At 38.8% G+C, this 16,722-nt stretch overlaps 1 protein-coding gene across 2 annotated transcripts in view; it reads right to left on the bottom strand.

Moving 5' to 3' along the window:
• Positions 1-16,317, bottom strand: part of LOC103147612 (SPRY domain-containing protein 3-like) — a 20,337-nt gene extending 4,020 nt beyond the window's left edge. The window contains exons 1-7 of one of the 2 annotated variants that reach the window (XM_007566033.2): positions 16,191-16,317; positions 14,691-14,838; positions 14,527-14,602; positions 11,962-12,086; positions 11,162-11,294; positions 10,893-11,081; positions 4,484-4,633 (exon numbers count right to left, since the gene is read on the bottom strand). In XM_007566033.2, coding sequence (XP_007566095.1) covers positions 4,484-4,633; positions 10,893-11,081; positions 11,162-11,294; positions 11,962-12,086; positions 14,527-14,602; positions 14,691-14,818 — 801 coding nt within the window. In that variant the 5' untranslated portion in view covers positions 14,819-14,838; positions 16,191-16,317. Of the gene's footprint in view, positions 1-4,483; positions 4,634-10,892; positions 11,082-11,161; positions 11,295-11,961; positions 12,087-14,526; positions 14,603-14,690; positions 14,839-15,914; positions 15,992-16,190 lie in introns of those variants that run through there. The other variant, XM_016678664.1, reaches the window with a different exon arrangement.
• Positions 16,318-16,722: the final 405 nt, after the last annotated feature.

The raw sequence follows: 16,722 nt of genomic DNA, 5'->3' as shown, positions 1-16,722 counted from the left end.
CTTCTCTGCTTTGTTTCAGTTTGAGGTTCCAAAGTTGATGATGTGAGACGCAACGCATGAAAATTTCAACTGAGGTTTGCATTCAGATGCCTTGATTCTGAGTACAGACCATGACACCACAGAACCCTTGTTGACCTTTAGTAAACACCTGTGATGTATAGAACATGCAAAATCTGTTTCTGTCTGGTTTCAAACCAGTGACCTTTTGCATGTGAAGCAAACGTGATAACCACTACACTACAGAAACTCATGCTCTATGCAGTGTTCCTGGTAGATGATCCACATTTTGTTAGAGACTGACGTCAATGATGGGCATGGAACAATGTCAAATACTTACAGATCCTCTCAGAGAGCACAGAAACTTGGTGAACAAACTGTCAGACTTATAATTGTGCCCAATTTCACATTACAGTCCATAAACTAAGCCTGGGATCAAAAAAATGTATTAAAGATGTCATTAGCAGAGACAAATGGTTCTACAGAGACTTGGTTAAATGGCTAAAAAATAAAATCAATACTTACAAATAAAAGATGGTTCAAAAATAAAATTAAGACATTAAAATAAAAATATCTCTGAAATACAATCACTTGAAAATTAAAAATGGTTCAAAAATAATATCAGCACTTCAAAATACAAAATCTCTGGAAAATAAAATATTATGTATGTTGTTTTGAAAAACATTGGAATATAAGCACTTTTATCAAATCTCCATTGGTAAGATCATGTAAGTTCTTCTTAAATCCATGGAAACTCAACAATTTGTAAGGTAGGTGAGTTAGCTCAGCAGGTTAGAGCACGGTGCTGGTAATGCTGAGGTCATCGGTTCAAACCCCATATGGGGCAATTCATGTCTAAGGTCTTTCAGACAATCAACACTTCAAAATAAAGGGTTCAAAAATAAAGTCAACACTTCAAAATAAATAAGGTTTCAATAATAACTACGCTTTACAATTAAAAAAAATGGTTCAAAAATAAAATCAACACTTTAAAATAAAAAATGGTTCAAAAATAGAATCAACACTTTACAATAAAAAAAATGGTTCAAAAATAGAATCAACACTTTACAATAAAAAAAATGGTTCAAAAATAAAATCAACAGTTCAAAATGTATAATGGTAACTGTTTCTGTCTGTTCAGTCCATAAACTAAGCCTGGGATCAAAAAATGTTTTGAAGATGTCATTAGCAGAGACAGAGGCTTGGCTAAATGGCTAAAAAATAAAATCAATACTTACAAATAAAAAATGGTTAGGAAGCACATTACAAACCTTTGGTTGAAATGGCGTGTTATATATGTAATATATGTAAATTTAATACCTTCACACTCTCTCAACATGCATCTTCTCTCCTCTTCATATTTATAACACTCTAAAATAACATGCTCTATTGTTTCAAACTTCTCACAATAATCACACTTTCCAGTTTTATGCTTCTGTATTTTAAAAAGTGAATAATTAAGCCCTGTATGACCGAACCGTAACCTTATTATTCTTTCCTCCTTCCTGTTTCTTCTTCCCTTCCTTTTCCTTCTTATAAACTTATGAATTTTATAAAAACGTCTTCCTATTAAACTTTCATCCCACCTTCTCTGCCATCATCAGCTCCTCTTTGACTTTACTTTTCCCCTCAGATTTACTTGTCCTAACTGCAAAACTAATAGGATTATGTTTTGCCCTCTTTGCTATTTTATCAGCCCTCTCGTTACCTACTACCCCTATATGTGCTGGTACCCATACAAAAACAACTACTAACCCCATATTTTGTATTCTAAATAGAGAATGATATATTCCTAATAAGATGTCCATCCTACCATCTGTATTATTATATTCTATGCTCAACAAAGCCGAGCTTGAATCTGAGCAAATTATTGTTTGCAGTGGTTTTACCTCCTCTATCCATTGTAATGTCAATAGTATAGCTAACATTTCACCTGTTTAAATTGATAACCCATCCGTAATTCGCTTCCCTATTTTCAAATTGAATTCTGGGATTGCAAAAGCTATTCCTATTTTTCCGGCTATTCTTGATGCGTCTGTATAAATTTGGAGATGCCGACAATAATGATTTAAATGTGATTGCACTGAATATCTATCTACCACATTAGTTTTGTCTTGTTTCTTTACCATTATTGATATATCTACTATTGTTTCTGGTAGAATCAAGGGTGGTATAATTGATATTGGATCTGTTTGACTAATTTCTAGAGTATCCATTTTAAATTCCTTTACGTCCTTTTCAATTTTCCATCCATAACTCCTCATCTCTTTCTTTTCCTTTTCCCAACATGATTTTAAAATTTCCCGAGTTGGATGATCACATTTATTACCCATCAAATCCCTCTACCCAGATCATATTATATGCTTTTTCAATATCGAAAAATACTGCCACTACAGTTTCTTTGTTTACTTGAGCTCTTCTAACTTCATGCTCAAGACATAACGTTGAGTCATTAGTGCTGCTCCCTTTACAAAAACCACAATGATAATTAGAAATATATCCCTTTTTATTTAAATAATACACTAATCTATTATTAATCATTTTTTCCATTATTTTACATAAGTTCGAAGTTAATGCTATTAGCCTATAACTTTCTGGTTTTGAATGATCTTTTCCTGGTTTAGCTATCAGTACAATAATAGATTCCTTCCATAACTCTGGTAATTTTCCCTCCTCCGAGATTTTATTAAATAATTGTAATATTATATCTTTTGACTTATCACTTAGTTGACTTATCATTCTATACCAGTGACACGGGCTTCTTTCATAAGTTTAATTTTAATTTTTAACCATGTTTTATGCCTGGACTCACTGCGTCTGGCTTTTTCTGGTACAGAATTATGATGCATGTCTTGCATCAATGGCATATAAGTTGGATAAAGTCCGACGTGGCTGTTCAGACTGCAGACGCTTTGAAAACAATCAGATATGTATACGATTTAGCACCACAGATTGGATTTTTTGGAGGGGTAAAAAGATGGGAACCGGGCTGTTCAGACTGTAATGAAAAAGTCGGATATCGGTCGAATTTGACTGCTGTGAGAACCCAGCCTAAGTTAGCCAAATACCAAAACCTTTTCTCTGTCACCACAAAGCTTCCCAGAGGAGACACTCCTCTGCTCCACCTTCAATATCTGATAAATATTTTTTTTTTTTTTTTGATGAGCTGAAGACATTTATTTGAGCCAAAGGACATCTGTAATGTCTTCCCTGCCACGAATACGTACATGAAATGGCTTGTTTACAGGTAGAAGTTAAAAGAATGTGACAACAGAGGCGGTAATAATGGCTTGGTAAAAAAAAAAAATGGAGGGCATGAATTGGGAACAGAGCAAATTGAGAGTGCTGGAAGGAAAGAAACATAAAGTAAGCCAACACAAACACAACAGACCCATTGACACTTTGCCCTTACGGAAGAAAACAGAAAAGGAATCCACAATAAACAATCGCTCATTTATCCAGCGTACTTAACCTCTGAGCGACTAATAAGCTCGCCAAGCTCAGGTTACGATGATAGTGAAGAAGATGTTTTGATTTTTGCAGCAGGAGGTAATGCTTCCCATCAGCAGCCTGATGCCCTTACAAGAGAAGATGTGAGAAATGACCCTCTGATGGATTTATAATTCCTCAACTAACCACAGACACGGCAAGAAAAACAATTCCAGGAAAATAATCAACCAAATGACAGAGCGCTATTCTCTGCCCCGTCTGACTTGAGGGTATAACAAGCCCACACAGAGTAAGTCAGAGCAGCACAGACGGGGCAATCTGAGCGTCAGCAGCAATAATTCATCATCTCCTGGGCTGTGGGTGCTATCACAGCTGGCAAAGCAGCGCTGCGACTCCGATGACTGATGCTCAATCAATTAGAGGCAAACAGTCGAGAGCAGCAAGCGAAAGCTTGCAACGACATCGCATTCCATATCCTTCGTATACACACACACAAACGACATGATAAGTGCCCCCTCAGCAATTACTGCAGCGTTTTATTTATATTAAAACAGGATGTGCTCAGTGTTCGTGATGACTTCACTTGAGGCGAATGACGGCAAACATTCAACGAGGCTTATTTCCAAAATATATATTGCTTATTAAATTTTTATGAGGGGAAGAATTAAGTAAGACTTTACATACCATAATTCATTCCCATCTACAGAAGGAAGGAATATTTCTAGAAAAAAAATAATCTGATCTTATCTCTATGCCATTTTGAACTGTAATCCCTCCATAGTGGATCAGCGTGTAAATGGAAGAAACAACTTTTGATGGAAAACCGGACATGGAGGCGAAATGAGACAATATTTATTCAGTTGTTAGCTTTTCCTCTAACGCCCATCCATCACTCGCACTGGAAACACTGAGAGCAAAAGTACATACGAGGGAGACGGATGGCGAGGTGTTTGAGGAGGGAAGAGGAGCGTTTAATAAAACACGGAGCGCGTGCAGTGAATTAATCTCTGGATTGATGTAAGGCAGCGGCGCTCACCCTGCGTGCCAGACCCAGGGCGATGTAACACTTCTCTCCAGCGTCTGTGATCTCCAGCTCGTAGTAGTGGAAGCGAGGGTTGAGGGGTCGCCGAGCCTGAGCCAGGCCCACGTCCATGATGCCCTTCCCTTTCCCCATGTACTCCAACAGCTGTGGGTGTGAGAAGAAAAATGGCCCCGACATCACTGGCTGACATCAAATCAATGATTTTAAAATGTTGCACAGAGATCAATATGATTTGTATTTTAATTTTGAGAGAGAAATTTGCCTTTTAAAGGGCAGTGTTGGGTATTCTCCAGGGACAGCGTCATTTTATAGCACAAACAAACAAGTGTGCTACCTTCAGTTGTTATTAAAAATGCTTTATATGTCAAATATAACTTTAAAGAAATGTGACTTGGTAATTTTAAGAAATTAGGTCTTTGTCTCTTTAAAACTCCTGCTCTTTCTGAAACGCCTCCTTCAGGAAGTCATTACAACATCACTCCTCCATTAACCCTTTAACAACATTTTTACCAGCATTACACTGAGAAGTAGCTCATATAATGAACTCAGCAGAAGCTCGTTTCCACCAGGTGTTTGCTAATTTCTGCTGGCTAGTCTGAAGGAGCAGAGTGGGGGAGTCAGAGAGAGAACTGCTTTTTAACGCGAACGCTTTAAAACTTGTAAACTGCAGCTCCGAGGAGAAGCTCCGCCTAGAAGGTGGAGCTATGTCCACCCAGGCTTTCTGCACAGCTGAATGGTTGCCATGGAGATTAAAGGGTTTCTCAAACATGCATGAAAGACTCAAGACAACGCTCCAGGTATATTTTTAATGAGAATAAAACTTAAAGCAAAGAAAAGTCAATTTTACACAACACAGCTCCTTTAAGTAATTTTAGAGAAACAGTTTCAGTCTTCTGTCCAAAGCAACTGACTTTTACTGCTAGAAATAGATGCTCTGCTTCCTTTTCCTCTGAATTTAAGCGAAATAGTTCCCTTATATGCAGCAGAAAGATGTCATCTTCTCCTGAACTTGTTGGAAATAAAATAAACTCTCAAGAGAAGTGAAAGCTAGCAGCCAGTCAGACATACACTTCCTGCTTTAGCTGACCTTAGCCATCAAAATGAAAGCATTCACATCAGCTGGATAAAGCTCTGCGTTTTATTCAGATGTAAACACTTAGGCACATCTGGAGCTCTTCCAGCTGAGCTGCCTCCGTGTTTCTAAGCTTCATGGTTCGAGTCATCCGGCTGCGTCAACCTGCCAGATCCATTGGGTTTCTGCCTCAGTTGTGCAGCAGCAGCAAATAGGTTTTATACCTGTTTGATAAATATTCAGGCGGAGTCACATTTACCTGGTGAGGCAGATTGATTCAGTGTACATAAGTCCAGTTAGTCAGCTTCCATCAGCCTGTGAAAATGAACTCAATTCTTCAGATAGGAGAGCAATTATAGACGATAATGTCGCAGTAAGTCCAAACTAACCCTTCAGTGTTAAACTGTTTATCTGTATGGAAATCGGTTTTGATTGGTTTGAAATCCCCACCTGGTGTGATGCTACGGTTTTGGAAGCGGCAAACCGGACACACAACATGATGCTACCACCACCGTACACAGCAGTCGTTTTCTTAGCTTTTAAAACCTAATTATGTGATTGGCCAGTTTGAGGTTGGGGATTTGTTAAAGCCGCTCCAGAAGTTTGTGTTTAGGATCATTGTGCTGTTGGGACACCTAGTTTTGCCAAAGAATCAATCATCTGTGAAATTAGAGATGAGGAATTTGGTTAGCAGTGGGATCAGTAAGTGTGCCTCGCCAATAGGATTCTGACTGCTTCTTTATCCATAAATTGATTTTCCAAAAACCTTTTTAATCTAACTAGGCCATTTTTTTGTGTGCATTTACATGATACCAGGCCATTTATATTGATCAGATCCCCTGACTCTGAATTGCTTCTCCTCGTGTAGGAGTGCTGCTGTAATCTGGGGATCTCTGCCCCCTGCAACAGGAGAGTCCACAACGTGAGGAAAACTGTGAAATCCCACCATTAATCTCTATGAAAAATGCGTGAAAAATGTACAAGTAAAGTTGATTTTAACCAAAGTCTACTGAGCTCAACTCCCAACTCTGAGAAAAAGCAGGGCTTTGATTGGGATCAGTCGGCAAAGACATAATCTATGACAGTTTCATAGCTGCTTAGATCTGGAGCCGATTTAAAATAATTTCTATGGTTATTAAAATACATAGACCTGTCTCGTAGTAAGGATAACTACACACACATGCTCCAGCTGCAGCTCTGTTATTAAACATTAGGTATTAATCAACAACTCTGGGCAGCTGCGAACACTTACACCTGTATTCGACAAAAAAAAAAATGTAGCAGTCAAATTATGTTGATCAGAGTGTCTCTTTCTTTCTCCCTCTCAATGGAGACATTGATAGCAAAAATCAGTGATTCTTTTAATTAAACATTTCGACAATCATTGCAGGATTTAATGTATCTGAATGTAAACTCCTTAAAACCCTGTAAAATGCAGCCCGAGTTGGTTTAAATATTGTTTTTTTTTTTTAACTTGTGGGGGTTTAAAGTTAAGAGAAAATATAAACTGCAGAGGATGTAAACTAGTTTACTGAAATGAAAGGCTGGGAATGTTCAACCTGTGAAATTATATTAGAAGTCAACTGTGAATTTAAAATGCACTCTTTTTCTGAAATTCATTTAACTTTTATTTCCACTCTGAAAAAGAGAACGATTTCAATAAAGCCTTAATAATAAACCCAAATTAATCTTAGTGTCACGCCAACGATGTAGTTTATGTCCATTTCTGACCAGCTGGAGCTAAAGCCATCTTTCATTTCCTCTGTAAATCATACACATCATAAAGAGACTGTAAAGCTTTAAAAGGTAATTTAATGACTGCATTGGCTGAAGGCATGGCACCTCAAGTTTGTAATGTAAAAGAAAAGCAGGAGTTTATAATCTCCTGCTTGTGTAAACCTGCAGTTTTCTGCACCAGCATGACGGCAGATTTTATTTGTGAAAAGGGGAGATAAAATATTATTTTAAGCCATCTAAGTAAAACATAATGAAGAAAAACCTAAGATCATCTCATAAACTATTGCCAAATAGTTTTAAACACCTCTCCGATGTGGAGCACTGTTAATGTCGCGGTGGAAAATAAGTGTTAACGTTTCCTGACACATGTGAGTGCGTTTGGGTCATCAATGGAGGGAGCTTGGGTTGCACCACCTGCTAACACTAAAGCTCACGTCTGCTGCTTTAATCTGTCGGGTTGTCACTTCTAGACTCAACATTGAGAGCTGCTGAATGTGTCGGGACAAGCCGGGCTAAAAATCCCAGGAGATTCGGAGATGCACAGCGTGTCGGCGCAGTTCACAGCCAAACCATCACTTTCTGTTGCAGCTGAACTAAAGACACGCCACTCTGGCTCCGAGATAAAACAACGTCGATGGTTTATTCATCATGCTGAGCAAGCAGAGTTTGTTCAGTAGACTGTTTATGCATGATAGTTTGTACAGTGAATGACAAAACTCCCAGCATGAGGCCTGCAGCACGGTCAAATAAGAGCCTTCAAGTTAAGTTTTACAGTTAAAAGTTGTTCTATTCAAGCTTCAGAAAAAGAAATTAAAAATTGTTTTAGCCGGTTAACTAGAACCATTTTTATTTCATTACATTAAAGGTAACTTTTGTAAAAATATCTCTTTTTGCATATTTGTTTGAACTATCACTGTCCTGACAATACAATATGAGATAATCTGTGAGAAAAAAACAAAACAAAACTTCCTTCTCCCAGTACTGTCTGCACAAATATAGTAGCGCATCAGAAACAACCAGAGCAAAGAGGAGGGTTTTAGCGCTGTCAATTACCCTCGTGTACAAGGCGCTCGCACCCCTTCACCCATTTGCTCTCTCCTAACGACAGTTTTCCTATAAAACCACTGAATCCAGCTTCGCTGTGCTATTCCCAGGCAGTCAGCAGTCGTTACGGAGAAGCCCAGTTTCCACTGCTTTTGTCCCTTCTCCGCTCTGAACTGCAGAGCAGCAACAAGACGCTGGAAAATGAGAGATCACACGATAAAGCCAGTGATGCAAAGGATGAGTGGTATTATATCAAATACTGGCGTTCTCAACTTCCAGAATTAATATTTTTCCTCCATTGCTCTTCTAAACGTCAAAGTGAAAAATGAACAGTAATCTAGATTACTTTAAACACACTCGGTGTGGGTCACCAGGTCAGATACATAAATCATTTGTGTAGATTTTTTTTATATCTCAATAAATCTTAACCACACCAGATTGTAGCCTTATAAACATTCACATTAATTTAGTATCTACACACGTTATGAAAGTGACTGTCCAGTAATCATGGCTGCATGATTCGCACTTCTTGGTCTAATCTGTGATTTAACCACATTAGACACCTATGGTGTGCTCCCATTCAAAGGAGGAAGGTTTAGTGGAAGAACAGGAACAGATACACTTTCTGTAGATAATAACTATTGAAATCTAAAGCTCACAGTACATCTAACAGCTTTCACAACTATATGCAGGGGAAGCCTTACTCCCTGAAGCTTAAGCAACTCTGCAACACTGATATGATCCGTTTAGTCAAGGTGTATAGACTGCTCAGTTCATCGGATCAGGGACATTCAGCTGACGTAGAGGCTCATTTGCTTTCTAAACGATCTGCAAACTCAGAATAAACAGAGTGCTGCCTGTGTGCTGCAGCATCTAGATGGCGCAAGGCTGATGCTGCACAGAGCAAGTGGAGATAAGATGACTCAGGATGAGCAGAAGTACGTCTGAGCAACTTTTCGTTTCATATGTTGCATCTCTGCCTCTCTTTCTTCTATGAGCTACAGTGACTGACAATAATATTCATATAATTTGACTTTATAGGTATTTTATGTGACAGACCAACACAAACATAAACATGGCTATTTATCTAAACTGATACAGCTTCACGAAAACCAAACACAGCAGATCCTTCAGTCTCCTTGAGGACAAGTTTGAATCACATTTAGGTTGCAAAACTCAACAAGGACGACGATATTCTGAGAAGCAGCTAAAAGATCCTGGTAACCCTGAGGAAGCTGCGGAAATAAACACCTCAGGTGAAAGGACACCTACTAGTTATGCACTCCACAAATCTGGGTTTTATGGAAAAATTAAGGGAAAAAAAGCCATAGTACAAATAAAACTTTCAAGAAGTCAGTGTTTTAAATTCAACACAAGCCGTGTGGGAGGCAGCGCAAACCTGTGGAAGAAGGTGCTGTGATTAGACGAGACCAAAACTCAACTTTCTGGCCAAAATACAAACAGTCTTCACGGAGGAAATCCATCACCCTAAAGAGTTTCATAGTGAAACATGGTGCAGGTTCTATCATTTGGTATCATTTGGTGCAGGTTCTATCATTTGGTAGAGACTCATTCTCTTCTGGGAAGGTGGGTAGTGCTGAATACAGGAAAATCCTGGGAGAAAACCTGTCATTAAAAGCAAACGACTTAAGACTGGAGCAGAGCCAAGGAGACAACAACCCTGAACATAAATCAATGGGGTGGTTTAGATTCCAGCATATTGATGTATTAGAACAACCTGGTCAAAGTCTAGACCTAAATCTGACAGAATCTGCAGTAAGTCATGAAAGCTGCCGTTCACAGACAATCCCTCCATCAAATCTGACTGAGCTTGAGCTGCTCATGAGCTAAGCTAAATGACTTAATAGAATGTAGATCACAGTTTTCAGATTTTTATTTGTGAAAACTAAAAATGAAACTTTGCACAATTTTCCTTTCACTTCGTAAAAACGCTACCTTGTGTTGGTCTAACGGATTAAATCCTAATACATAGACGGTTGCAGAAGCAATGTGACAAAATGTGGAAAAGTTCAGGAATAATAGCTACTTTTGCAAGGCACAGAACGTTCCGTTTTGTTTTTTGATACATTTTTTAAGTAGTTTGGGTTTTTTTGGGGGGAGCGGGGGGACGAAACCTGCCAAAATATTCAGAGGGAGACTTGGTAAGTGTTTCTAGGTGTGAGGTTTTCTTTGCTAAAGCTAGAGAACGGGCATATTTAATTAACTTCACCCATTTAACACAGCACTTACATTATTTATTCAGACAATTTATCATATTACTTCTTTCTTTTTAGTAAAGGTGCCTTCAGTACTCACTAAAAACTCTCATGGACAGAATGAAGAAGAATCCCAGCCCCATCTAAATGCTAATTTTCACACATAGAAACCTGAAGAGGAGGCCTTTGCAGCTCATCTTCGCCTGATTCCACCTCAGTTTTTAAACGTCCAACTTTCAGCTGCTATGAAGTGAAGTGACTGAAGTGAAGTGACTCACGCAAAGAAATCTTTGCACATTTCCCTCAGGACTGACAAACCCTCTGACTGACTTACCGTGCCCGTCACTTTGACGTCATGGAGACGGCTCCAGTCCTCCTCATGACTATCAACTATCATCTGTCCATCATCCTCCTCCGCCCTCCAGTCAGCATTCAGGTCCAAAACCACTTCCTCCCCCAGCGAGTGCATCCCCACTGCAGGGTAGAGATCTTCAGGAGACGCTGGGATCTCAACACTGCCGATCTGAGCGAACGTTTGGAGAGCCAGAAAATGTTTAGACGCGCGCCCGGTAGGGGTTTGTATGTGAAAAACAGGACACTTACTTCTTCGCCATTCTTGGTAAAAAACACTGTTATCTGTCCGTCATCGGAGTCGAACGATATTCCACAACCGATTTTGTCGCCTCTGCAGCATTTGGCACCGAACTGCTGTCCAACGGTGCTGCCATTATAGAGCCTGCAGGGAAGAGACTCCGACGGGTTACTTACCATCATCTAATTCCAAGACACTTTGAAGAGAACTGAGCAAAAAAAACCTAAGAAGTGCTGAAATAACATGCAGCGATTTGAAACAGAATTAATATCTCTTCAACTTGTTACATTAAAAAAGCAAATTGTAATGTATTTTTATTTGGATTTATCATAAAAAAGCATAAACTAATGAATGACTGAGGAGGAAAAGAAGAGGGGATTGTTTTGGTAAGTTTGCAGTTGTGCCATACTCTTTCCATCTTAAATGTTTCAAACAAAGCTCCAAATGATGTTCAGATCTTGGAATATTATACTATATATAATTTACAGCATACTGTATGCTACTTCCCAGACTGGCTGGATTTATACTGAGCTCAAATTACAGAGGTAATGCTAGCAGAAATGTTAAAGTAAGGAATGAATAAGTAGCACTTCAAAATCACAAATCACACCACACTTGAGATTCTTATGTAAAAAAACCAAAAGAAACAACATTAGTCAGTCACATAAAATCCCAACAAAATACAAAGACACTTCTAACTGTAGTTTCACAAAATGTGGAAGAGTTAGCAAGGCTTGAACTGAGCCAGAGATGAACGAATCTGCAACCTTACAACACACTGTAAAGATCAAAACAAATCATCATGACCTACTTGCCATCATCAGCATGAAAAGCTACAGAGTTTGGGAGCCAGCCAGGCTGATGATCCAGCTTGTGGGACTGAGGCACCAAACCGACAGCGATCATCCCCCTCACTCCTGTATCATTGACAGTCACCTGGAAAGAACAAGGACTCCATTATTGCAAGATAAACACATGCCAAGAGCCAAAGAAGAAGCCTTCTGGGTGGGAATGCACGTTTATGTCTGGTATGTTGGGACAAACACGGGAATGTTAGAAAACGAGAAGCTGAGAAGAGATTTACCCTCTAGTTTTTCATGACAAAGTCGATTAGATTTTATTTTGCGATGAGTTCATTCTGTTTTTGCTTGATTACATTTCTAAGTCAACCATTCACAACTGTTGTAATAACTACATAGTGACCACATGACATCAGCCTCAGGGCGCCCGATGGGGCACATTTATAGCGCAATCCACGGAGACGAGGAAGAGGAAACTTTCAAATTGTTTCCCATGACCTCATTTCATCACTGGTTCAATGGGCGTAAAAAGTAATAAGCCTGCATTTCCCTGTAACCTACAGAGAAACCCCCACATCTCCAATCAGATCTCCAATCGGTAAACTTTTCACTTACTCCCACATATCTACCGTTTTCTTTCTCTTCCTGAGAACAGCTGAGTCAGAAGAATGAGCCGCCAGTAAGTTTCGGGGCTGAGAACGTCACCGCACATTAAACCAGCCAGGATGTAACTGTAAGGCAAGTTAGAGCATGGCGAACTCAGAAACACTCACTGTCCTTATTTGCTTGTCATGTACAGTATCTAGATCACAAAGAAATGAGCAAACGCTCAGAAACCACAGTGATGGCTAAAGATAACTGAGTCATAAGTGCCCAAAGGTCAAAAATTACAGCTCAAGCTTATCTTTATGCAACTATAAGGTCTGAATTTTAAATAATTTGTTAGACACAGATTAGTTGGGATCTTCTGGATATTGGTTAAATGTTAGGATTTGAGCCGATTGATATCATAATTAAAGTTTGGCATTCTTCAGAGCAAGCAGGCATAGTTCAGGGTCTTTTAGTGCAAATTCAACACCACAAAACGTTACGCAATGTGGATTTACAGACAGACAAACAGTTCCTCTGACAACGGTTTAAATTACCAAATAACTACAGCTATCTGAGTAATGAGCCTGCTACGTTTCTACTTGTAAAGAAGAAGTGTTGAGTGGTTTTACACATTTATTTTGAATGTTTCCTATGCAGCAGAAAATACGGTTCTGCTCAGAAGATTTCCCACATTCACCACAAATATCAATGTCGTCATTTTGGTGCTTTTAATGATGCAGCTGAACCGTTCTTTTTCCACTGTGGATTTATGATGCATATCTTTAAAGAGTGTTGGAATAGAGGCAACATTTTGAGTTTACTGAGGATTTTACCCAACTTACACAGGGTTAAAATTATATAATTTGGCTTAAATATATGCATATTTATAACTAATATTGAGTTAATTCAATTCTATTCTATTTCAATCCCAAAATAAAGTAGCAATATCCATTTTATTTTAAATACTTATAGCTGAGAGTAGGAAGGCTCTCCTGCAGTGGTCAGTATTGCAGCAGGTTGGAAGAAGCCTCTGACTCAAGAAAACTTCCTGAGTTGATTCATTTTTCTTTACACAATCAGCTCCAGAACAAAGAACAGAGGGAGAATAAGGTATTTCTCAAAGATGAATGACATAATCAAAGCAAAACTCCAGGTCTGACTTAGATGAGGGAATGGCATCATATCGTAACATGAAGCTCAAAAAAAGTCAATTCTACACAATACTCTGCCTATAAGACTTGTTTTGAGAAAACCAAACAGCATTTCGACACAAACATCTCATCAGCTATCATGAACTGGGGTGCAGGGCTGATGATTCAGGCTCATTCTGCAGCTACGGCACCAGCACACCCTTTGGTGTCATCGAGTCCATCATGAACTTCTTTATAGGAAACTATTCTAGAGTCAATCTGTGCAGCAGCTGAGCATCATGGAACAAGACAATGAACCCGAACACAGCAGTAAATCCACAACAGAAAAGGAGAAAATCAAGCTGTTGCGATGAATTAATAAAGCAGAGCTCTCACCCTGACTAAAATGCGACGGCAGGACTTTAAGAGAGTAGTACATAGACAACATGAAGAGATGTTGTAATAAATACTGGGTCAGAATTCCTCTATAAAGATGTCAGAGACTAATAGGCATGTCTACAGCAACTACTTCGACTCATTCTTGCTAAAAGGTATTGACTAATTTTGGGTTCGTCTATGATAAATAATGACAGTCTGGCATAGCTTGCATTTCTTTGTACACCTGAGGCAAGAATCTGGTAAACTTTCAATGAATTGCTCCATGCAATAGCTGAGTAAAACTCTAAAACTGAATGAGGGTGTACCCCATGACTGTGTATCACATGGTGAGTAACACTAAAGCTGCTGCTTTCACATTAATAGAAACATGGATCCTGTTGTACCACAAGAACCAGAGAAAACAGGAGTTCCTGTGTGAAAAGAACAATACAATAAGAAGGAACCATCAGCTCTTACTTCAAAATAGCGCCTCTTTTTTGACAAGGGTCTGCCCGACACGAAACAGCCGACCTCGTCCGAATCCCCATGATACCTACAGACGCGTCAGGATCAAGACAAGAGTTATTACTTCAGCTGAGAGCATGCAGCTTTCTCACTTTCAGCTTGCCCATCACTATTACCTGAGCATGTCGCCATCTCTGAACATATTCCTCCACCGATCCCGGTAACGCACTGCTCGCACATCACGAATTTCTCGAATTCGTCTCCTCCAGTTCAGAAAGCGATAATGAAGGTTTATGTCGTCCATGTCTGAAAATCATCCCCAGCCTGAGGCAGAAAAAAACAACCAAAAAAAAAAACGACACCAGATGCATTTAAAACATTAAAGCTAAGAAAAGACACAAAGACATGAAAGGTAGAAGATTGGAAGAAAAAAAAAATCAAACAAAAGAATCAAGTTGTGGGGTTTAAACAGAGATGTCTTAGTGGTAAGTAATTTTATGTGCATCATTGTTTTGTTTAACTTAATACAGTTTTCCGTTGAACTAAAACCAGACAACACTCTTTCCCACCCAATGTTGACCACAAGATGATCACCACTGTTGCTTAACAACAACATGTTTATGGATTTGATCCTTAGGCCAAACCCTTCCCTTTGAGAAGTTTGAGATTTTCCATTTAATCCCATATTCCAGAGACAAGTACAGGCCTGGACGTAGACTCAGCTGCCAATGGGCATAAACATAAGACCAAAACAGTTTTAACCGTGAGATGGTCTCGGGCCTTTTCCTCAGGTCTTTAGATGCTTAGTAGCACTTGTAAAAATGTACCGTTCTACAAAAAGGGAGTCTCCTAACCAAACTCAGGACTTCAGTTCTGAAAATCTAAAAACACAAATACCTCTATGAATGGTATATTAGAGCTCAGCATAAAATATTCAAGTAATTGCAAATTAGATCCAGTTAATTTTTTTTTACATTTTTATCCAGTGAATCTGTGCCTGGCTTTTCTGTAAACTAAAAAGCTTTTTATTAAAATGTTTATGGCGCAGTTTTGTAAATCTACATAAAACGTATCCAGAACGTAATACAAGTTATTATCATATATCTTTTTTTCATTACTATTTAATGAACCGTATATCATAACATCACCGGGTATCGTTGTCTACATACTTTACTGCATTGCCAATGGTAGAATAATTACTATCTTCTGAGTAAACTGAATTGATTTGTTTGTCTTTCTACCGACAAATAAATCAGCAGTATCATGCTGCCTGCTACGTCACCCTCATTTACCTAAAACTGAACTCTGTGCGTTTCCTTTAAAGAGGAACAATGACTTGGAAACCATGAGTCCTTTATGGCTAAACTGACGTCTAATACCAGTTAAAAGCGACTAATTACCTGGACTTAACAGGTCGTGTGTTCTGAAAAAGTAAATAAATACCGGAGATGCTCAGTTTTAATGGTGGTGTATGAATACGTCCTAAACCATGAAATTACGAGCCGCCCCTAAACGCAGCCTCGTAAAGTACACGCAGGAGGACTGTTGGCCGGCTAGCTGTTTCCAGCGTTAAAACATTATCGCGCCGTGGGGCTGATTATGAAACGAAAACAGCAGTTTACCCCACGTCACGCCGATGCTATTCAAAGACTCTTAATCTTACGCTGGTTTCTTACTGTTTTATAACTTGTAACGCGTCGTCCGTCGGGTTTTTCTTCTTAATTTCAGGAGGTGAAGTCTGTCACTTTATGTCTAACCTGCTTTCCCGGAAGTCCCGCCTCTTCAACCAATCAAATGTGAGGAATTTTTAACCCGCGCAGTGCCAAAGCGCAGTAGTTTTTAACGTATTTTACCCATTTTCTAAAAACGTATATGTATTTTTCTTTTAAATTTTATGTACTTATTTTGATCCATTTCATTTAGTTTTGCTTTTTACTTGTTTGATTTATGGACGTGCTTATTTTATTTTAAATGTATACTTTATAATATGTGGTGAGAGGACTATTTTTTTATTTCTGGCTTTTGTCTTTTTATTTACAAAATCAGTGTTGTCACAGACTGTGAATCAGAGACCACTGCCGTGGGTCAGTGACTCATAGAGTGCGGAATTTACATCCTGGGACTTTTTTGCCCTAAGCTGCTAATGTTACTCACTGAGCATTTAACGACACACCTTGACAAGTCATTTCCTCAGAAACTGCAAGCAAG

The sequence above is a fragment of the Poecilia formosa genome, unplaced genomic scaffold (genome assembly GCF_000485575.1).
Source record: "Poecilia formosa unplaced genomic scaffold, Poecilia_formosa-5.1.2 Scaffold186, whole genome shotgun sequence".
Classification (NCBI taxonomy): Eukaryota; Metazoa; Chordata; class Actinopteri; order Cyprinodontiformes; family Poeciliidae; genus Poecilia; species Poecilia formosa.
Note: the sequence above shows the minus strand (reverse complement) of the source record. Positions and strands in the feature narration are given on the sequence as shown.